This window comes from Silurus aristotelis (genome assembly GCF_946808225.1).
Source record: "Silurus aristotelis genome assembly, chromosome: 18".
In the NCBI taxonomy this organism is placed as follows: Eukaryota; Metazoa; Chordata; class Actinopteri; order Siluriformes; family Siluridae; genus Silurus; species Silurus aristotelis.
In genome coordinates, this window is record NC_139591.1 from 9,877,223 (window position 1) to 9,901,872 (window position 24,650).

Genomic DNA, 24,650 nt, shown 5'->3' on the forward strand with positions numbered 1-24,650 from the left:
ACACAAGCCATAATTTATTTATAGAGCACGTATAAAAAAAAAACAATGACTGTTAACCAAGCTGTATGTAGTAGTAAATGAAATATGTATTTATATTCATTCTTTGTTTTTCTTAAATTTCTGTAACTGGTGCATGACTCTATTCTGCTTTTATCCTATTACACAACCATAGCATACACAGAAGCATGTTTGCCAGCAGAATGACACTGCTGCTGCAATTGCCAGTGCCCCAGCAAGACATCTCATGGGCTCTTGTTCTGACTGTTTGCAATTGGAGAAGGACAAATTCTAGGATGTATGCACAGTGACACATTTAAGACTCTACTGTCAATGGCATGCTTAAATAGCATAATGTCTTACATTTGCAATTATTATTTTTTTTGAATGTTTGAGAAATAGCTGAAAATATTTACACAGATTATTGCCCTTCTGCAACACTGGTTTTGGCAAAGACACCTGATCCTAGGTCATGCATTTATAGTGTCTCTGAGTGCACTATTACACTCTTCAGAGCCATGACTGACTCTGAGTGCAATATTGCAATATTCAGATCAATGACTATTGTTTCATGAATGTTTCTGTGAGTGTACCAATAATGTCTTGTGAGTTCAAAATAACATAAAAAAAAGCACAAAGATAAACTTGCCAACAGAACCATTAACCTAAAATGGAACGAGTAGGCTCTTAGTGAAACTCTCCTGCTCACTGATAAATGGATCCAGTGTAGCAAGAAAAAGATTTGTTCTTGTTCAATCTATTATCTATTTACTATTTATCCCTGTGAACATGTTTTTATATAAAGTCACTCATGCAAGTATGACCAAATAAAAAAAATAAAAAAGCATGTGTTTCTTCTGAACAACAGATTTTAGCATTCAAATATGGTCCTATAAATACTTTTGATAGAAAGGAAGCCTTAGCATGTTTATATTCACTTACACTCATATATCCTTTTACTATGAAATCTGTATTCATTTCAGTGATTTCTTTTTTGCTGCTATTTCTGTTTTTGTTTATTGGACCCATGTATATAGCTGAATATTAAAAGGTTAAGCAGGAGTACATTGTGCATTTTTTCCTTTATGGTTTTTGTACATTGTGCATCCTTTCTCTATGGCTTATGCCTATGGTTTTCGAATACCTTGTCCTCTGATCTTGTAAGCAGTAAATATAATCTTTAACGTGGACTAAGACCCTTTCAGCGCCAGACTGGCTCCAACTTCTTTATTCCCTGGAGTAATGTTACCCTTTAGCTTTATGTTGAGGGTTCACTTGTGTAAATAATCTTTCTCCCTCAGCATGACACTTGCAGAAGCCCAGGCTCATGGTACTGGGAGTAAAGGCATGCAGGGTTTTCTTAGTTACATTCATGTATCTGATTATACAGCATAGTGTTCCACTTGTAAAAGCAATGTGATGCTGGCTGTAAGGGTGCTATATTAGGTTTCTCCCCCTTTTCTCTCATTACTTCCTGCAATGCATGTCATCACCATAACCTTCTGACATAAATCTCTAACCCCAAGACAGAATGCAAGAGATCACAGGTTGAGTATGAAGTATTAGCAAAAGTTTAAGAGATATACTTCAGTTAAGCCAATTTACAATATAGTAAAAATAGATCTCACAAACATAATTTATATATATATATATATATATATATATATATATATATATATATATATATAAATTAATGGTTCAAATGTTCAAATTAATGGAGCAAACGTCCTTTCTCCAGTCTTATACAGTCATTTAAGATTATGGAACCAGGAGCTACTGACCAAAACATAAAATAGCTCCAACACCAGCTTCTCCATGCCAGACACTCAAAGAGGTCCAATGCCCAAACTCCACATAAGGTGGAATCCAAATGGTGCTGGTATATCTCTAGATGGTTTGGGGTGTTTGCGGGGTCGGCATCTACTTCTTCAAAGGTCCATAATCTTCATGAGGTGGGACATGACTGGAGCTGGCACAATCTCAGGATGCCTCAGGATGGTTAAGGAGTGAGAAGCAGTGGAGAATCCCTTGAGAAGATATACAGTACTAAAATGGTTGCTGAAATGTGAGGGGTCTATATATTTACTATTATGATGTACTTTGTAATGTACTGTAAATAAAATAAGAATACAATGATTTACAAATCTCCCAATACAAAAGTCCCATAATTTATTCACAAAAGAATGTAGAAAACATAGTAAATGGTTAAACAAAAATTTATTATTTTAAGGCAAAAAGAAAAATTTAGAAAAAAAAAAACATATAAAAAATAATTCTGAAATTGATTGCTGCAACATGTCTCGAAAAAAGATAGGATAGGGCCATGTTTATCATTGTGTAGCATCCATTTTTCTTTTAACAACAGTCTGTAAATGTCTGGGAACTAAGGAGACAGTTGCTTGAGTTTTGTAATGTTGTCACATTCATGACTGATACAGACTTCTACTGTAGCTGCACAGCAGTACTGGGTCTTCTTTGTGATATTTTTCATTTCATGATGCAACAAATAGTTTTAAGTTGAGTTTGGTTCAGCACTAGAATTCTACTAACAAAAGCCATGCTGTTGTAATAGATAAAGAATGCGGTTTAGAATTGTCTTCTAAAATATGCAAGGCCTTAACTAATAAAGACATTTGTCTGGATGGACGTATATGTTCCTCCAAAACCTGTATATACCTTTCAGCATTAATAGTGTCTTTCCAGATGTGCAGGCACTAATACACTCCATACCATCAGAGATGCAGGAATTTACAGATAACAAGCTGAATGTTCCCTCTCTTCTTTGGTCCAGAGGACACGTACAGAAGTTTCAAAAAGAGAAAATTCTGATGCATCTGACCAAAGAAGACGTTGGCATTTCTGGATAATGTTCACATATAGCTTCTTCTGTATATGATAAAGATTTATCCTGCATTTGTGTATGACATGGTGAACTGTGTTCACAGACAATGTTTTCTGGAGGTATTTCTAAACCCATGCATTGATTTCCATTACAGAATCATGCCTGTTTTAAAGATCATGCCCCAAAGATCATAGGCATCCAATATTGATTTTCTTGCTTGTCCCTAGTGCACAGAGATGTCTCCAGATTCTTAGAGTATTTTGATGATATTATGCACTGGAGATGATGAGATATTCAAAGTAATTTCATTATGAGAAACATTATTCTGAAATTCCTTCACAATATTTAGACAGAGATTTTCACTGATTGGTGAACCATTGGTCTTGACCTGTCAGCTTCATGAAGATGTGACATTTATCTTATATTTATTCTGGACAGCTAAAAAGCTCTTGTGAAAATCTGAAATTAAATATGATCTCAGCAGTAGACTGGCTTCGAAGAAGCTGGAAACAGATGAGAAACACACAGTGAGACTGAGTGGTGGGACATTTGACTGACCAAGTAGACTTTTGTCATTTTGAATATGTGCTTGCCAACCTTTCCTGATGATCCAAATATTATACTGCATGTTTGTCAGATTGTCAGAGATTTGTTGATAAAATTGAAAGGTTGTATATTAAGATGTGAAATGATGAAGTTTGGAATAAAGCATTTAAAAATATTGCTTTTCCCCCCTTTAAAAGTTGTAAAGGGTTGAACTCTTCTGATAATCTTTAGACAGGACAGTAGCAAATGTACTGTATAATAGTTTTTGCTAATAGCCAATGTTAGCGATTCTTTGTTGGTGCTGGAGGTCAGTTATTTTGTGCTTTAATTGTACTAGGTTTTGCTGGTGTGTTCTGGGTAATTTAGACAGCTTCCAGTGTATGAAGAGGGATTCAACATTTGGTAAGCAGAAAGATAAAATGGTAGCGTTGTCTGTACACAAGCCACTGGTGGTAAAAATACTTGTGTGTGTGCTTTTTGTGGTCACTGCATGATGTCTATGGAATGTCGTGGTTAGGGGAAAAAGCGAAGGTCATCAGTATTGTACCCAAGATTGAAAGATAGGAGAATACCAAATACAAGATAAAGAAAATTAATTATATTTGAGTCCTTAACATTGTACATAAATGGCCCTGTGGGACACTAGAAATACTTTGCTGATATTCTACACTTTGATCTCACTCTTACATTTTGAATTCAGTATGTTAAAGAATAAAAACATGGTCTCGTCACGTTATATATTTAATATTTACACAGAAAGAAGTTGAGATTTTTAACTTGTGTATTCAAAATATTATTAGCACTTGTATTTTTAGATTATCCACAAATTAGGACAAACATTATATTATATGTAATGAGGAAAACTATTTTGCTTATGCGCGTGGGGGAGGGTGGTTTGTTGGGGAATGGGAATGGGCTTTTTTGTGGGAAAACAGGAATATTTGACAGTTTTGTAACTTGTGGACTTCTGTTTTTTTTGCTTTAAGCACTGCAACTGTTATTTAAAAAAAATAAAAACTCAGAAAAATCTTGTTTTCTGGAGCTGGGGTTAAGATAGGGTTTAGGTGCATTAGAGTGTGTGTGTGTGTGTGTGTGTGTGTGTGTGTGTGTGTGTGTGTGTGTGTGTGTGTGTGTGTGTGTGTGTGTGTGTGTGTGTAGTGGGTCTGGTCCTCACAAAGACAGTAAGACTTGTGTGTGTGTGTGTGTGTGTGTGTGTGTGTGAGAGAGAGAGAGAGAGAGAGAGAGAGAGAGAGAGTTAGGGGTGAGGCCACCACACTACTCCGCAGTCTGTTCACTGCTGAAATCTTCACATCTGTCTCGGTCTCCGTTATTCTACCCCGATTCCTCGCCAACGTTATTGGCTGATTTCACCGTGACGCTCGCGCGCCAGGGATGAAACGTGCCCGCGTCCTCTTGCGCTAGGTGACGCAGCGGCTCGGGTCGGATGGAGTGACGAGTATTGCGGCAAAATAAATAAATAAATAAATATTTTATCTGTAGATAAGAGCCGGGAACGTTATAATGCGTCACAATTCGCAATGACGACGAGGCGAAAGTCGACGAAGCTGCAGCTGCGGCGTTCGATCAGCGAACAGCTGCGCGACTCCACATCTAAGGCTTGGGATTTACTCTGGAAGAACGTCCGAGAGAGACGACTTGCAGGTCAGTACAATAGCAGCAGCAGCACCTCATACTCCCAGCCTTTCCTACTGTCTTACAGTGAACTTAGTGATGCCGAGACCGAGCACGAGCACCACAGCGCTCAAAGCTCCGCAGAATGATGTCAGCACCGCGCTCGAGCGCTCTGGCTGCTATTTTTGAGGAAGGTCAAGTTGAAATTGTTCCTTTTGACATGCATGCGTGTATAGCACGTCAGATATAATGCATAAGAGTATACATTGAAGCATAGAACACTTTACCTTTTATGTATCCTCTGATTTTGTTAAACATAATATTACCAAAAGTTAGTTTGTTAGATTTTGTGAATGTACAGTTCTTTTTGGACCATACCTGTTTGAGATACTTGTTCTTGTTCTTTTTTACTTGTACTTGTTCCTTCAATCGTTCTACTACAACCCATAAAGAGGTCGCGTTTATGGATTGCACAGTTCCTCTAGTTCTTTGTCACCTCTTGAGTATCCGTTGAATTCTGTTGAAGCTTTACCTCCCTCAACCCACAGCTCTGTCCTTTCTGTGAGGCTGAATCTAAGCATGCTCGCCAGCTGTGGTTTGCCTAGCAGCCAAGGCTTTGGTCTTGGTCAACAAGCAAAAGAGTTTATCACACACCGTGGACTACATCCAAGCAGCTGTGCATGCCAGGGGTTGTGTATTGTTGTGACACAGCTTTCTAGTACAGTATATTCATCTAGCATTTTAAACAGAGATTTCCCTTTTCAGACTAGATTCCTAAATAGACACTTTACCATCCAAACAACCCTAAAGAACTCTTGTATCAAGTGTAATTTTTAATATTCGGTGCTCAGTATTTTATTTATTAAGATAACTGTTTGTCTGTTTCAATGATTATCAGATTTGTTAATTTCCTAAGCAAAATATTCATGACATTCAAAAAGAGAATATATTAAAATATTAATATATAAATATTAAAACTTATCAAGTTATTTTACTTAAGAACACTGTTCCAGGATTTGTAATAAATGACTGTTACTCAATTATTTAATGAAACCTTGGTATCTGGGAAGAATGTTTGGTGGGATGTTTGAAACAAATAGTGTTAGTTATAAGTACAGAGAATGTCCTTTCAAAAAATGCATGTTTTTTAGTGTGAAAACTTGAAAGGTGTTTTATATGCACACTTCCATGATGACAATAGACAATAATATGAATATGTTTGGAAAAATAATAGATATAGGACCTTTAATATATTCCATATGATATGTCAAGGGCTGTCAATTAAAGTTGGCCTAAATTTGTGGCTAAAATTTGGAAGCTGGAATAAGCAAGTGGTCTGGAAGCTAAAAATAGATCTTGCTTCCTGGGCAACTTTTTGGATGAATATCTCATTTAGTGGTGCTTTTAAGCTACAAACAACCTCTACCTGCTGAATTGCAAATAGCAAATAATGTTTGTGTTCCCTATCCTTGCCAAGTCCAGAGCTATTTTTGGGGAGTTGGTGGGATTGGGTGGATCTTATAACTCTCCTACCTCAATAGGAAATACTAACAGTCTCTAGGATAGCAACATAGTTAATTAATTAATAACTATTAAAATAGTTTTATTTAGAGCTCATGGATTTAATCATGCATTGCGTCCCAGATTCTTTGATCTAGAGCTAAGGTCTGTAGGGAGTTTTGTATGTCCTCCCAGAATCTGTATAGATTTCCGGGTTCTCTGGTTTCCTACAACATTTGTGCTATGCTGAATTTAAGTGTGAAAGAGAGTGTGCCTAGTGTCATAGTGCACCCAGTATTCCTGTTAATGCCTCTGGAAATATAGACCCTGACAAGAATAAAGCAGTTCCTCTAGAGCAGGGGTGCACACACTTTTTCAGCATGCAAGCTACTTATAAAATGAACAAATCAAAATGATCTACCTACTATAAAAATGCATAAATAAATATCTATTTTTTCATGTCATGTGATCTACGCACACTACCTTTGCGATCGACCGGTAGGTGCATGTATTGGGCACCCCTGCTCTAGAAGAATGAATCTTCTTTATATTGTCTCACTTATTATGCATTTTATGTGATTCTTCATTTAAAGAAGTATTAAGAGATAGCTTTATATCTTAAGGTCCTGGTAAGGTTAAATATGTATTAAAATAATTGAGTTGGCAAATGCCAGGATCATTTCTAATTGCAAAACACTACTGGTTTTATACATGCTGGAGATTTCTTAGTAAATGAACACTTAATTAGAATCGAAAGGTGTAGGAAAACATATGGAAATAAGGAATGAATCCTACTGGGAATTTGGAAAGTCATACTGTTTAAAATAATAAAGATGATGAGAAAAGGCCAGGCTGCCTTAAAAAAGAAAAATTCTCAATGTAAAGTGATTGCCACTAGGGGTCAGTGACCTCAAACATTAATCTGATTTCTATCTCACAGGCACCTAGAAAATCAGTGAAATATATGCAGTGTTTTTCAATAGTTAATTAATAATAGTTCTTCTTCTTCTTCTTCTTCTTCTTCTTCTTCTTCTTCTTCTTCTTCTTCTTCTTCTTCTTCTTCTTCTTCTGGCTTCTCCCATTAGGGGTTGCCACAGCAAATCATCCGTCTCCATACTACTCTGTCCTCTACATCTGCCTCTTTCAAACCAACTACCTGCATGTCTTCCCTCACCACATCCATAAACCTCTTTCTTGGCCTTCCTTTTCTCCTACCAATATATGTTTACTCAATGCCATACAACATAGCAGGTCTCACCACAGTCCTATAAACTCTCAGATACCCTTTAATCACAAATCACTCCTGCCACTCTTCTCCACCCACTCCACCCTGCCTGCACTCTTTTCTTCACTTCACTAACACATTCTCCATTACTTTGCGCACTGTTGACCCCAGGTACTTCAACTGATCCATTTTTACCACCTCTTCTCCCTGCAACCACACCACTCCACTGCCATTCATTCTGTCTTACTTCAACTAAATTCATCTCCCCTCTCTCCAGCGCATACCTCTCCAGGCTCATCTCATCCTGCTCCCTACTCTCACCACAAATAACAAAATCATCCTCAAATATCATAGTCCACGGAGACTCCTGTCTGACCTCGTCCATCAGCCTGTCCCTAAACCACTGCAAACAGGAAAGAGCTCAAAGACAATCCTTGATGCAGTCCAACCTCCTCCAACCAGTCTGTCATTCCTACTACACCTGACTTCCTCATACAATACCACAACTCCTCTCTCTGCACAAACACACAATGCATCTTCTTCTGACCTTCTCTATATTTCTCTATCAACATTCTCAAAGCAGAATTAATAATAGCTAATAGTTCCTATTTTAATTGTAATTTATAGGTTTTGAAGGCCATTTCTGTCTCAGTCTTGTGTACAATACCTTTGTCAGTGGTCAAATAGGTTAGTATATGATATATTGTGGCTTTCCTTCATGTTTCTTCACTTAATCAAGATGAGCTTAATCAGATCCTGCATCTGTATTCTGTGTGTGAACTCGCTTTTTAGCCAAGGAGAATGTAGGGCAGCCCAGATAGCATCATCAAAGTGGTCATAACTTGTACATACAGAAAATGGGGTGTGTGTATATACAAGGGTTGGGTTATACGTTAATGCAATGAAAGAACACACAACGAGGCAAAGAATAATGAGGGGTATAGAGTACAACGATTATTGTACGTGGCACTGTATGTGTGTGTGTGTGTGTGTGTGTGTGCTTGTGTATGTGTGTGTGTGTGTGTGTGTGTGTGTGTGTGTGTGTGTGTGTGTGTGTGTGTGTGTGTGTGTGGGCGCATGGTGCAGCATCAGCTTCTTGTCACTCACAAACTCACCAAGCAGCAAAAATGTAAAAAAATGCCCTAGTTTAGCTAAAATGCATTCACCTTACTTTAATTAAAGTGCCTGTGTCTCTGTATATATGTGTGTGTGTGTGTGTGTGTGTGTGTGTGTGTGTGTGTGTGTGTGTGTGTGTGTGTGTGTGTGTGTGTGTCTGTGTGTGTGTGTGTGTGTGTGTGTGTGTGTGTGTGTGTGTGTGTTTGATTTCACAACATTCCTTGCATGATCCCTGCTGTAAATCAGGTGAAATAAATCATAGTAATCAATTCAACCTCACTTCAAGTACCACAAGGGAACTATGTCCCATTTTTCTTTTCTTATTGCTGAGCAAAAGAAGATTTTCTTCTTTTTTAATTAATTTTTCTTTCTTATTTGTTTCTGGCCATGCTTTATGCATATTAAACACTTTTTTAAAAATTCTCAAAAAAAGTCTATATAATGCAAATATTGTATCAATTGAAAAAGTAAAATATATGATCTTGGTTGTTTCTAGTCAGCATTATTAGTTAGTCATGTGGTGCAGTAATTATATCAATGATGAAAGAATACATATGCTTCATATGCATATACACATAAAGCACATCTAACTTTAATTTTGGTTTTGCATGCTTTGGAATATTTTGGCTAAGGCTCTTATTTCCGTATCCTTTCCTTATTGGCACCTTTCTCAGTCACATGACTGTGAGGTGGTTAGATCAGAGAGGAGTGTTTTCTTAGATTAAACCTAACTTTATGTGTATGTGTATGTATTTGTAATGTAATGTGAAAAGGTTTTAGTGCTGCTCCCAGATGGAGGGGAAATGAGGTTCTCAGCATTGTGGAATGTGGACCAGCTGTGTCTCACTGTGAAATCTGAAGGAGTGTGCAGGAGATAAGACACGCAGAAAGAAAAACACCTCCTGTAGGTATCATTTTTCATCATCATCACATTGTTCTGGAGAGACAGAGGAATACAGAGACGAGTGTAATGACAATGAATTTACCGGATGAGCATTTCGGGAGCATGACGCCTGAGACTCAGGACATTTACCTAAGGCTGGACAGTCACCACAGAAGATCCGGACTGCGTTTGGCTAGAGTTGTCGCCCGTAAGCAGCTGGTTCAGAAGATAGAGGGAGGTAAGGGAGGTACACAGTGCACTTGACTGGCTCCCTTTAGCTGTCTCAGTCCTGTTCTGCTGAAAAAGCTTGAACTAAGGCTTTTGGGGTGTGCATGAAGAATTTAATGCCAGAATCAGATGCATTACTAGTCATTGTAAAATTTTATTTATTTTTAGATCACATACATTTTTGGTTTATGTTCAGTTTATTTCTTTAAAACATTTTAAAGTGTAAATAATGAATGTATTACCTTTGTGGACTTGTCCTGCATTTAGTAATTTTCATTCAGAGGCTTCATTAGCATTTGACCAATTTGTTCAAAATGTAATCCTATATGCTTTTCAGAAAATATTATGTGGGAAATATAAAACTCAGTATTGAAACCAACAAAGTGTTAGATTTTCTTCATACACAGAGCTGTACAATGACAGCTGACTTTCTTTTGTGTTGGGAAGAGAGACTGAAAAGTTCTGCTTTAAAAAGTTTTTCAAGATATAGCACATGATTATAGTAGACAGTGTTAATTTTTTTAATCGGTTTAAACCACCAATATTACTCAGAACTTTGGCATCTGAGGAAATGCTGGACTTGTACACTGCTGATTTGATACTGGGTGGATGCTATATCCACTGAGCTGTGTAGTCCTGCAGGATTATGGAAAATCAGAGAGCGTGTCTGTCCTTGCTCCAGCATGCTCGCACAACACACACAGCGATTTCTTATTAAGCCATAGTCTAAATTAGACACAATCAGTGGTACGACTAACTCTCATGTTCCGATGTAATATATTTCAGTAAAGGTTTCTTCAGTAAAAATTTGCATGACTGAGTATGCTGAAACATTTATGTTGGTATTAGCTACAAATGGACCAACCGTTAAATTGCATTGAACCTTTTAACGCAGAGATAAACACTACAGTAATGCACAATGCATTAAGCATTACACTCTTTATTTTCTATTTTAACACATAGTGTAAGTATAAACCTTTGGGATTTGATTGTGGTGCTTGTTTGTTAAAGTACAGTGTAAATTATGTGGGAAAGGAGTTGATGAAACAAGATGGGAAAAAAAATCTCTCTACAAAAGTATCCTTGTGTGTGAAAGATCATACCCATAAGTATGAATTCGTCACTCTAGCAGCATGCTATGGCATGCTGTAAAAGTATGCTTTTTTGTACTGAATGTACTGTGGAACAAAGCAGCTTAGTAATCACGTAACGGTTTTTATTTTTTTGTTTGATTTATGTCTATCTAATGAAAGTCTGAATTGCCACAAGAAGACAAGGCCTGTGTTTGCTCATAGAATAAAGCCTCACTTTTGTGTCCTGACTGTAGATGAGGGTTCCCTCAGAGCATTTCTCCAACCCTGTTACTTCCACCTTTTACTCCACAGATCTGTGATAGGATTCTGCAGAACTCAACACCAAGAGTTAGTCTAGCATTCTTTTACTAACCAGCAGTTACATCCTGCAGGCCAACTAGTATAAATATCCTAACCACATGCTGTTGTTTTAATTTTGTTGTTACTTGTGAGTAATTTCTGAGTGCTACATGTTTGACTTAATGTTTGCTCTTTGCTGTCCTCTGTTGGTGAAAAATTTGAATTAGTCAGTGTTATTCGATTCATTCCTACAGCTTAAAAACTGCTTTATTTAGGTCAGGGATGAGATGATTCTGGAGTCTATCCTAGGAATACTGGATACAGCATGCAAGCATATACACACACACACACACACACACACACACACACACACACACACACAGAGACACACACACACACACACACACACACACACACACACACACACACACACACACAAATGTCACACATTTTCTAAACCATAATGAGTCAAGATAATACATAGTAATAGAAATCAAGTTGATCTTTTAAATAATAATAACAAAAATATAATTAAGACTGAAAATTGTGATAAAGATTGTAATCATTGTGGTTCATGGTTAAAATGTAAATGTAATTAATGGTGCAGCTCTACCTGAAGTATATTTCGCTTACTGCTTTGACCACATGAGATATACACTATTGGTTATATTGGTATATATTGGTATAATACTGGTGGCACTCTGACATAGAAGCTATTGCATTGTTAATTTAGTCTTAAATATACCTAACCCTAACTCAGCTCAATTATTTCTGTTTCTAAATCAATTTAAATCATTTTTAAAGATCTACACTAGGGCTGTGTATTGCTAGAATCTGGTAATACAATACATATCACTTAACAGTGGTTGCGATACGATATGTTGCGATACATTGCGATAATGTAAGCAAGGCAATATATGTGGATATTTCCTTATTTAAGGAGTAGGATATAATTTTAGTTATTAAGAACACACCACCACTTAAAAAAAAAAAATAATAATAATAATAATTTAACCAGAACATAGTGGGATCTCTTCCCGTGGGCTCACCACCTGCAGGAGGGACCGTAAGGGACGGTGCTGTGAGGATTGGGCAGCAGTCGAAGGCAGGGGCCTGCTTAGACTGCTGCCCCCGCGATATTACGGATAAGCGGGAGAAAATGAATGAATGAATGAATAGTGGGATCTGCATTTGCATTAATTACATCTAAAATGCACTGCTAACCCAAACCTCTTAAACCTACCCATACCATGAAACCTGTGCAAGCCATATACATATCACACCTCAATGGCATCAAGTGTTTTGCAATGCATGAACATAATTAGTATCATTGTACCTATTATGGTAAAAAAAAAATTTAAGACACCTAATATGAAGTGGGATTTATGATGCTGATGATTATTGTATTATATTTGAAGTATTACCGTAATTTTAGGATAGTAGTAGAAGCATGATTTGAGCACTAAGTGTTTTGCATCTAAAAGCTAAAAGCTAATCTAAAAAGAGTAAAAAAAGACAAATATTTCTTCTATAACGGTAGAAAATGCAGTCAGGCAAAGCAAGACATGCATGTCCTGCATTTTCTCAAGTCGCCCTAACTTTAGGGTTGTGTATAGAGCACTGTTCTTTAAGCCACAAATTAAGCTTTATCTAGTTATAAGTGCAACTATGAAAACCACATGTTGTTCCTGGGATTATAATGCCATTTTAACATATTCCTGCCTGAAAAACCGGGCGCTTTGAGGATGGACTGGACTGTAGTTAATGTCAACAGTCTGCTACATTGACTCAGGACTACTTTTCGCTTCTAATCATCATCACTGTACCCCGCAACATCGCATATATTCGGTGCAACCCAGATGAGGATGGGTTCCCTCTTGAGTCTGGTTCCTCTCAAGGTTTCTTCCTTATGCCATCTCGGGGAGTTTTTCCTTGCCACAGTCACCACAGCTTGCTCATCAGGGACAAACTTACTTATAAAGAACATATTCAGAACATATTCACTTTTAATCACCACATTATCTGTGTAAAGCTGCTTTGAGACAATTTTCATTGTTAAAAGTGCTATACAAATAAAAATGAATTCAATTGAATTCAATTGAATTGAATTGAAAAACAAACCTCACATAAACAAAACATATTGCAATCAGCACAAGTCAGACAACGGTGGTATTACTTTCAGCAAAAGTCATACCCATATTTTTACACCAGCGCCCCCAGCCAACAGGTGGATATTAATGCTAGCGTGAGTAGCATGCCCTTATACCTTTATAGATCTTGTATGAATTTTTTTCACCCCTATATATATGTCAAGTCAAGTCGAGTCAAGTTTGTTTCTATAGCGCTTTTCACAACAGACATTGTCTCAAAGCAGCTTTACAGAAATCAACAGTCAAGGTGAATGGTGTGCATATAACTGTGACATTTTATATTTGTCATTATCATGCAATGTAAATTTTAAGGTCTGTCATGTTTTAGTTATTGCATGATTTTTTTATTCTGCCCTCTTTCATTATTATGGAATATATATATATACTGTATATATATATATATATATATATATATATATATATATATATATATATATATATATATATATATATATATATATATATTTATTTATTTAAGACAATGGCATAGCAATTTTTATTCTACACTGTTACAGTCAAACTGTCTGTCTATCTGTCTGTCACACTCTTTCTGGAGAGGCAGGACAAAAGGCAGACAGGTTGTACAGGATTTACTTTGTGTGTGTGTGTGTGTGTGTGTGTGTGTGTGTGTGTGTGGCTGCTAATACAGGGGGGGGGGGGGGTCTTGGGCTGCACACACTAAATGATGCAGCTGTTGTGAGAGGGAGAGAAGGAGTAGAGGACGGGTCAAGGAGGAGTGGAGGGGAAAAGAGAAAAAAGCACACAGATTTCGAGGAGGAAAAGAAGTTCATATCAGAAGATCAGACAGTGTAAAGAAGATAAATAAATAAGTTGTTTGCTATTTAACTTAGATATAACTAAGTATATAACTGAACACTGCATGATTACTGTGAAAGACGAATGCTTCAAGGTAATACATTTCATCGATTAACTTTATATTCAGCAATTTAGTCTTTTCATGTTATAGCATGTTGAAACTTTATTCTTTATTATAGGTGTAATTATGTGATGCTTTACATTAAGTTTTTTTGTAATGTTAGGAGGTTTCTTAGAATTCATGAGTCAGTTGCATTTCATTCTAATAATACTGTATTATCCAGTTGTGATTTTCTTTTCTTTTTTCTATTTAGAAATAATTAAATCTTAATTGCTTAATTAAAGTAGATTAATTTTCATGAATAATAGCTTAACATACTAGACAGTGTTGGCTGGAAACTGGTAACATGTGAATTCCAGAGTTGTGTTTATGTTACAGAAGAGCTTAATTCTTAGATTTGAAAGTACTTCAGCATGTGTGGGAAAATGGCGGAGATCCAGATGTGTGTGTGTGTGTGTGTGTGTGTGTGTGTGTGTGTGTGTGTGTGTGTGTGTGTGTGTGTGTGTGTGTGTGTGTGTGTGCGTGCACTCTGATGGGAAATCATGGTCAGTTATCTAAGGCCACTCTGAGGATCCAATATCCAGTGCATATGTATGTGACCTCAAAGGAAATCCACCAACACATTCACACACACACACACACACACACACACACACACACACACACACACACACACACACACACACACACACACACGCACACACGCACACACACACACACACTTATTGCTTCATCTGATATCCTCAGTCGCATTAGGAAAGTGATCATAAGCTTTAATGTAGCTAAAGAAATTATTACAGTAAGTTATCCATCACTTTTTGAACTTTGTGTGTGTGTGTGTGTGTGTGTGTGTGTGTGTGTGTGTGTGTGTGTGTGTGTGTGTGTGTGTGTGTGTGTGTGTGTGTATCAGGGGAAGGCATATGATTTAGATAGCTCTGTGGTAACTGTTTGTTTAAGAATCTACTAAGTGATTTTCCATTCCTGGAGAATAGTCAGAGAATAGTCTGGTGTTTACAGTAAGAGTTTAACAGACAATTACCTCTATACTGCACTGACTCATACTGTGTTAAACTCTGTTATCAAGTAAGCACACACACTCCTGTAATTTTCCCTGCTTCGCATTGTCCTGCTTAGATCCTTTTCAGTAGTGTAGTATAGTATTTTTGTTGGAATGACTTCCCACACATCAGGGTAACTAAACTAAGTGGGGATTGATTTATATGCATATACACTAACTCATCTACCAGGTGTTTATTCAAAAAGAATGAATCCAGCAGTGCTGCATGTGTTCATGATACATTTCCACTAACTGACCAGCAACAAATGTTAAAATAGTAAAAGCAGAGACATTCACAAATTATCTTTATCAGAACATAATAGAAATAAAAGAAGTTGCAAATTTAGAATTTGACAATGAAACAAGTTAAATCAAAACTTTGTGGTCACAGGAAACAAATGCAATGGGGCATTTGCGACTTGCTTTAGAAATGGAAAGTTGGGGATATTGAAAATATGCCATGTTTGACCTCTGTGCATGAATTATAATATGGACTAATTAGTCTAGACATGGACTGGCCAGTTCAGACAAGCAAATTAAGAAGTGTGAAAGTAAGAAGTGCACAGCTTTGTTGATTTCAATTCTCAGCAACTTCGAGTTAAGGAGTAACTGCCAATGAAACATTTCTATACCACAATGCCATCATACATTATTAAATTCTTAAAGTAAACAAACTTTATGTTTCCTCAACATATAAAGGGCAAACAGTCAGGGGCCTTTGCTATTTCATTTTCACAGCTTGATAATTAGTGGCCCTGAGATACTCGTTAAATATTAACTCAATACCTCAAAATCTTAATTTGCTGCCATTTCTTATAAGTAGTGCAAGTAAAGCACTAGTTTGGTAGTGCACAAGCAAAATGCAAATGTTGGCCTCTACAGTTAATAAGGTATCGTACCTGACATCGGTTTAGAGGAAACAGGAAGTAGATTGTCATTCCAGGAACAAAATACGACATTTAAAAAGAGTGCAATCAAAGTTTTACATACATAACTGTGAATAACACTGCTAGACACCCAAATTATTAATCCCATATGTAGTCCTGTTGCTCTAGGTTTGGAAGCACATAATTGACTAGAATTTCTTTGTGCACAGTAGCATTAAACTGAGGGAACCTGTACTAGCATGACAATGACAACGTGTGTGCATGCGTTATTTATGTGATGTTCAGCCTAAACAGGTCTTGAATGTCAAAATTGTGCATGCGTGTTTTTTCAAACTAGACACAATTGTTTCCATCCTCTCTTCCTAATTCTGTGTTTTGAAATGGCTGGATGATCCAGTCTTTCCAATCTGCCATCTCTCTGTTTACTGCAGGAAATGTTGTCCCTGTTGCTAGGGGCAGCTCATCCATGCCTTTTTTAATACTGCTGTGGAAACCAAACTTACAGGAAGCGCTTTAATTCCAGCCTCTTTCAAGTTCCAACAGTGACCGACGCTACACTGGCACAAGCTTCAAGAGACCAACACTTAATAAAAGTGAGAGAGCAGGAAGGAAAGAATCGCAGAATGAGAGTAGGGGAGTACATGAGGGGGATTAAAAGAGAAAGGGACCTGAAAGAGACATTATTGGCCTCAGATTGAATTCTAAGGACACCAGGTTGTGTTCTTATATAACGTGAGGTCTTGCCTGCTTAATCAAAAGGAGAATGTCTTTTATTGGTTGCCTCAAGCTTTGGTGGCTTTCAGACCTTATTTCCCCTCCTACAGGCTGTTTTTATGTCCCTGAGCTTGTGGGCCTGTTGGGTTGGCTTGGTGGTACAAGATTAAAGCTGAAGAGTGCCACAGGGCCATGATTACACTCTGTGGGGTTTGTTGGCACACAATAGGTACAGGACTTTGTGTTGGTTAGGTGATGAAATGAGCATGCTCAGAATTGTAAGAAGAAGCGAAAACAATCGCCTGTGAAAATCTGGAATCCCCTTTTAACCCCCCTATGAATTAATGTAAATCAATAACAGACTAAGAGATTTATACATAGTGTCACACAAGATGTTCAGTTTGAGTTTTTTATGTCATACCAACAAGCTTGACTTACAGTTACAGTACAGTCTGTGTGGAGTTCCACATGTTCTAGGTTTCCTCCTGGTTCTCTGGTTTCCTCCCACCAGCAAACTGTGTGCTAAACTAAACTAAGCTTAGGTGTGAATCAGTTTTGAATGTGTATATGCATGAATACGACTCCAGGGATTAAGTAGCCAATAAACTACTGAGAATATACAGTGAGGAAAAGAAGTATTTGAACACCCTCCTATTTTGCAAGTTCTCCCACTTAGAAATCATGGAGGGGTCTGAAATTGTCATCGTAGGTGCATGTCCACTGTGAGAGACATAATCTAAAAAAAAATTAAAAAATCCAGAAATCACAATATATGATTTTTAAACTATTTATTTGTAATTATTTTCCTCACTGTACATTGCATATAAAACCAATTGTGGCTTATGTGCTTTATAACATGTATGACTATTTACATAATTTTTTTCCAAATTAAATAAAATTTTATTTAATTAATTAAATCTCAGTCAGTACAATCTCAACTTGGAATGAAAGAAGTCAACAACAAACAGTAAGTTTGTTGCCTGAATAAACAAGAAAGTTTTTTATATTTTGAACCAAATGATCAACACATTTGAATTATAATAAATCAGCAATGGATGAGCTAATCTCTTCAAGTGATCAGACTTGTAACAGTTACATGTGCAGGTGGTTATGTCTGATATAACATAGTATCATATAATAGTGATGTCATGTAGATTATTATATAGCAAATGCGAGCTAAATCTGAATGTGAACTTGACTTAATTATATCATTTGAAGCAAACAACAGTCTATTTACATCTCAGTGTAAATGTGGAATAATATTTAAACTTACAGAGATTTAGGTCTCAGTATAATGCCATGACATGATAGATTTCAATGAATACATTTCTCTGTCATACTAATGCCAATCTGACATCATAGTTGTAATATGACATCATTGCAGGAGCACAGGTGCAGTTACACACATTCCATTGTTCAAATGTTTTTCCTCCGTTGCTGCAACACTGTGGTGAATTGTTAATGATGGGGTGTTCATTCAAACAGTTTATGTGTCATCACTACAACTGTTTGGGAACTTTTCATTTTGTGTGTGTGTGTGTGTGTGTGTGTGTGTGTGTGTGTGTGTGTGAGTGTGTGTGTGTGTGTGTGTGTGTGTGTGTGTGTGTGTGTGTGTGTGTGAAGGAAACAGAGAGAGATTCAGAAATAAATGGAAAGGAACAAGTATGGAGTGGGAATAAGGAATAACACTGGGCAAATCTGTGTTAAATCTGTTTGTGAGAGAGCAGAAAAGAGAGAGCAGCAGCATGTACTCTTTCTCTCACACACATACACACGCACACACATGCTCTCATTGCTAGAATGGAACTCGAGCAGAAACACTAAACGCTCGCCTTTAATAGCATTCTATACACAATGATCCACTTCCTTCCTGCATGTTACTTTTAGATTTATGCTGAAAATATTGAAAGGAACCAGATATAATTGTCATAATGTGGTAAGATATTTTTTTTCCCCATCTACATAGTGAGAAAAGCTTTAGATCATCTGCCTCTTATGTATCTCTAATGTTAAGATGAATTACAAAAGAGAAAAATTGCTTGATTTACTGTTATGTTTTAATGGCTTTTGAATTTCACAGGAATGCATTTGCAATTCAAGGGAAATTATCTGTAATATTCCAGAATGGTTTAAATTAAGAGGCATTTATACAAAAGATGTGATTTTTCTTGGTGAATTGTTCTACATTTTGAGCAAACTGTTTTTGGATTGTTCTGTGTTTTATTTTAACAATTATTTTGTACCTGCAGTAGTTCACCTGCTGTAGTTTTCAGTCCTTCTTAAAAACAGGCATCATATTTAACACTATATTCTCTATTCTACTTTTCTCCTTTAGCTTTTAAGTATGGGTTGATGGCTATCAGGCTATGAGGAGCATATTAATACATGATGGAAGGAATACATTAGAAATGGCTAAAAAAAAACAATAAAAAAAAGTAATATTGTCTTTTGTCTTTTTTTTTCAGAGATTGAAGCAAAGGAGGCATGTGATTGGTTGAGAGCGGCAGGATTTCCACAGTATGCTCAGCTTTATGAGGGTAAGACAGCATGCATTATATAAAGTATATAGACATACAAAGTACATACACGCAAAACTTTATAAAAAAAAAAAGAAATCCTCCAGTTCTTGTGTATTGAATGCTCTTTTTCACTGGCCCATATTGTCACATGCATGGAAATTATATTGCATTAGGACTCAAACAATTAATCGATAAAATGGATAATAATCAATAATATAAATAAAATCTCAACGAATGCCGTTATTAATTAGTTGGGCTGCTCAAGTTACGGCTTAGCGTGATGGCAAGAGAACACAGCCGCCTGAAAATGGCGGAGAGTACAGGGTCAACCGGCAGCAGGAAAAAGTCAGGCAAAACATCAGCACAAAGGCAAAACATCAGCACGGTAAGCATAAATTGTTTATCCTCATCATGTGAAAATGATATTGTTAAATAAAGTGCTATTGTGTAACATGTTTGGTAACTTTGGGACAGTCGCACTGGATCTGTTCTGTTGTGGCTCGTCAGCATCAGGTTGTGCAATCAGCTGGCTAACAACATAGTGATGGATTCAATTAAAATGGTGCGAACAAACACTAAATCTTAAAGCAGCAAATAAGAGTAGCATTAAACGATTCTCTTTTTAGTCACTGTTGTGGTTTTCAGCTAATGCTTATGCATTTGTCTACCAATGCATATTTTAATCAAGCTTATTAGTTTTCTTTGTTTCTCCTTTCCATTCTCTTTTATAGCATTTGTCTACCACAACAGTAACTTATTTGTTTCCAAACGTGATTTACTGTGACTTACCTACGTTCAAGTGCTTTTTTCAATGTTTGTACATTTAATTTATGCATTTATTATTTAATTATTACACAAAATTAAATTAATTACTGTATTTTTCGGACTATAAGATGCTACTTTTTTCCCACGTTTTGAACTCCACGGCTTAAACAACGAAGAGGCTAATTTATGGATTTTTCCTGGGTTTTTCCCGGTTTCACAAACTTCAAGCCAAAAAACTGAGAGACATAACATTAGACCAATGAAATTTCCAAACGGAAACGAAAAAACGCACCGCACCTGTGTTCTGAGTTGCACGGCATCGGGAGAAAAAACTTCCACGGAAGGAGGAAGACAGTGAACAATGACTTTCTTGGTAGGCTACTGTTTGATACAAGCCGTTGTAACGTGTTGAGTCTGGGTTAAGGGATAGTGCGCTAAGTCCAGTTGCAACAGAAATCATATGAGCACAGACAGGTTTCCAAAACTCCTGCTTTATTATCCTTGGCAACAGCGTTACGGGTTAGTCAAAGAAACTTAGAAAATAATAAGGACATATTCCTCTGTCTTGCACACATGCAGTAATACTGGAAAAATGCGGCTCTGCTTTTAAAGGAGCCACAAAAAATTTCAGGTAGCTTATAGACAGGTGCGGCTTATTTATGTTCAGCATAAAAATATTTGTCAAATTCAGTGGGTGCGGCTTATATATGGGTGCGCTTAATAGTCCGGAAATTACGGTATATATTCTAGATGCTTAAATCTTCAAAACAACGAAGCCGTGTATTTTTTTTAACAATAATGGTCAAAACAGAGTTGTATTATGTTTTATATTGATTTCCAATGCATAAATGTCAACCTGCCAACTGAAATTATCATAAAAAAAAAATTCAAATGTTGATTTACACAAATTGCTTCACCTTGCATTATCAAATGCTGATTTGGTTTCTTTGTTTGTTTGTTTTTTACAGAAAGAAACAACCCAGCATGAGCGAATTTGTTAAAGGAGAAATCCCCCATGCACTTTATAAAATGTCAAATTAAAGATATTTAAACTCAATATGCAGCTTTTGTATTTTTTAAGTACACTTTCATTCATAAATACCCTCAATTAGGTTTTTATATAGTTATAATAAACAAAACATCTAATTCAATTTTTTAAATCTGATTAATAGATCATATATATATATATATATATATATATATATATATATATATATATATATATATATATGTGTGTATATATATATATATATATATATATATATATATATATATATATATATATATATATATATATATAATAAATCAAAATAATATCAAAATAATCGTCCAATTAATCGATTATCAAAATAATCATTATTATAGGCTTATTATAAGCATTATTACCATTTGGTGTAAAATTGCCTGGAACCTTTGCACTAATCAAAATTTAAAGTTACCAGTACATCATGTTATTAAGCTTTGCATATATATTTATATGGCAAAAGATAAAATTATATTTGATTATTTTATTTGATCTGTCCTATACATCTGCCCTCTTTCAAACCAACTACCTGCATGTCTTCCCTCATCACATCCATAAACCTCCTCCTTTGTCTTCCTCTTTTTCTCCTTCCTGGTGGCTCCATCCTCAGCAGTGTCCTACCGATATACCCCATGTCCCTCCTCTGCACATGTCCGGACCATCTCAATCTCAAACCTTCTCTCACTTTGTCCCCAAAACATCCTACATGCGCTGTCCCTCTAATAAACTTGTTTCTAATCCTGTCTATCCTTGTCACCCCCAATGAAAATCTCAACATCTTCAGCTCTTCAGCTCATCTTTACCACTCCACTGCCCTCCCTCTCATTCACACACATGTATTCTGTCTTACCGCTATTGAATTTTATTTCCCTTCTCGCCAGTGTGTACCTTCACCTCTCCAGGCTCTTCTCCACTTGCTCCCTACTCTCCCACAAATCACAATATCATCCGCCAACATCACAGTCCACAGCTGTCTGTCCTTGTCCGTCAACCTGTCCATCACCACTGCAAACAAGAAAGGGCTCAGTGCCGATCCTTGATGCAGTCCAACCTACACCTTGAACCAGTCTGTCATTTCTACTCCACCCTTACATACTTCTCTGACACACCTGACTTCCTCATACAATACCACAACTCCTCTCTCGGCACCCTTTCGTACGCTTTCTCTAAATCCACAAACACACAATGCAAATCATTCTGACTTTCTCTATACTTCTCCATCAACATTCTCAAAGCAAATAATGCATCTTTAGTGCTCTTCCTCGGCATGAAACCATACTGTTGTTCACAGATGGTCACTTCTTTTCTCCTGGCTTCCACTACTCTTGCCCGTAACTTTATGGTGTGACTGATCAACTTTATACCGCTGTAGTTACTGCAGGTCTGAACATCTCCCTTATTCTTAAAAACCGGTACCAGCAGACCCCTTCTCCATTCTTCAGGAACCCTCTTACCTTTCAAAATCTGGTTAAACAATTTGGGTAAAAACTCCACTGCCATCTCCATGCTTCTAATGGTATGTCATCTGGTCCTACTGACTTTCCACTCTTCATCCTCCTAATATCTGCTCTCACTTCCTCCTTACTAATCCTATCCACTTCCTGCTTCTCCATCTCCACATCATCCAAACTTCTCTCTCACTCTCTCATTTTTCTCATCCATCAGCTGCTCAAAATGCTCCCTTCACCTTCTCAACACACTCTCCTGACTAGTCAACACATTTCCATCTCCATCCTTTATTGCTCTAACTTGCAGCCTGGTCGCCAATCGGTACAAATTTCAATTTAACAGATATGACTGTATGGGAATGATGGTACTCAGTCCTACATCTTTTAGTCTCCATTTACTTTAACTTACATCATCAAAATATCCACATAGATAGATAGATAGATAGATAGATAGATAGATAGATACAAGAAGCAAATAGGTACAAGAAGCAAATAGTTGTAAGGCTAAGTCAGTGAAAAATTTGCACATAATAGACAAATATTTTATTACTATTATACATTTTATGTGGCAAACGTATTAACATTTTTAAAACTACCTCAAATATTCATAAATGAGGTAGACTATAAGGAGACTTTATTCCAAGTCCACACACACACACACACACACACACACATACACAAAAACAACAACAAAAATACAAATGTGTGTCAATGTATCTACCAGGACTTTTGTATATTATTATTATTATTAAAATTATTAAAAAATTATTATTATTTTTTTTCATTATTATTTTTATTATTTTTATTTTTTTATTATTATTATTTAGTTTCACATTAATAGTTGTGCTTCTGCACTTTGTATGAAATCGCAATGCTAGTTTAACACACAATAGGAAATTAAGGATGACAAAAAAAAAATTGTCACTTTTATTCTGAACACAGTATGTTTTGTTGGATGTACAATTGTTTAACTAATTGCTACACATTTCCCCCACTATTTCTAAGTACCAGAAGCTTATTTGAACAAGCCATAACAGCAATAAGACTGACTGCACTAATAGTCCTCTTGTCATGTCTTAACAATGATGTAGACTTTAGAGTAACTGTCAGGCTGCAGACGCGGAAGCCGATATAGTCCGATCATTGTCCTTTTATTTCAACAACCGTACAACACAAAAACACTCATAAGCCGTTGAAAACAACAAACAAAGACATCCGCTCGATACGCGTTGTCCGCTATGAGTTCGAATGTCCCAAGCATAATCCATAAAGCCTTCGGCAATGAGTAATCCAAGTCGGAAGTGGAATTCGCATATACAGCCGGCGGTCGAGCAGCCACGCGATTGTCCAGCTTGACAATATATGACAATATAACGACCGACAGCCTGTGACTCAAGAACGTGAGTTTATGTAGTCTGATCTTTCATGAGCCACAGCTGTCGGTAATCTTGGGAAGCAGCGTGACTGCTATCGAGGGGGGCGTGGCAGGGTGAATCTCTGACAGCTACAGATGGGGGCGTGGCAGGGTGAATCCCTGACAGCTACAGAGGGGGGCGTGGCAGGGTGAATCCCTGACAGTACCCCCCCTCCAGGGGCGACACCTGACGCCCCAAAACCCACCTATGCCAGGCCGGCCAGGGCACTCCGAGGAAGGCCTCCTTAGACGCCTGGGAGCAACGGAGGCCTGGTGAGCATTCTCTGCGGAGAGCCGGAATGGAACAACACCTTGCAGGAGGATCCGGAACGGAGCCACGCCCTCGGTGCTGATGGGAGGCTGAGTAAAGCCCCTGGCGGGGATTGGAGCCGGAGCGACCTCCATGGCGGGGAACCGGAACTGGACGCCAACCATGACAATGACCGGGGAGTG

The 24,650-nt window shown here is 37.1% G+C and overlaps 1 protein-coding gene across 5 annotated transcripts in view; it reads left to right on the forward strand.

Moving 5' to 3' along the window:
* stard13a (StAR related lipid transfer domain containing 13a) overlaps window positions 1–24,650 on the forward strand; it is an 87,265-nt gene that overhangs the window by 40,160 nt on the left and 22,455 nt on the right. For 2 of the 5 annotated variants that reach the window (XM_083569031.1, XM_083569034.1), the window contains exon 3: window positions 19,493–19,564. In XM_083569031.1, the coding sequence (XP_083425157.1) occupies window positions 19,493–19,564 (72 nt within the window). Of the gene's footprint in view, window positions 1–4,630; window positions 5,048–9,524; window positions 9,980–14,216; window positions 14,403–19,492; window positions 19,565–24,650 lie in introns of those variants that run through there. The other 3 variants (XM_083569033.1, XM_083569032.1, XM_083569035.1) reach the window with 3 other exon arrangements.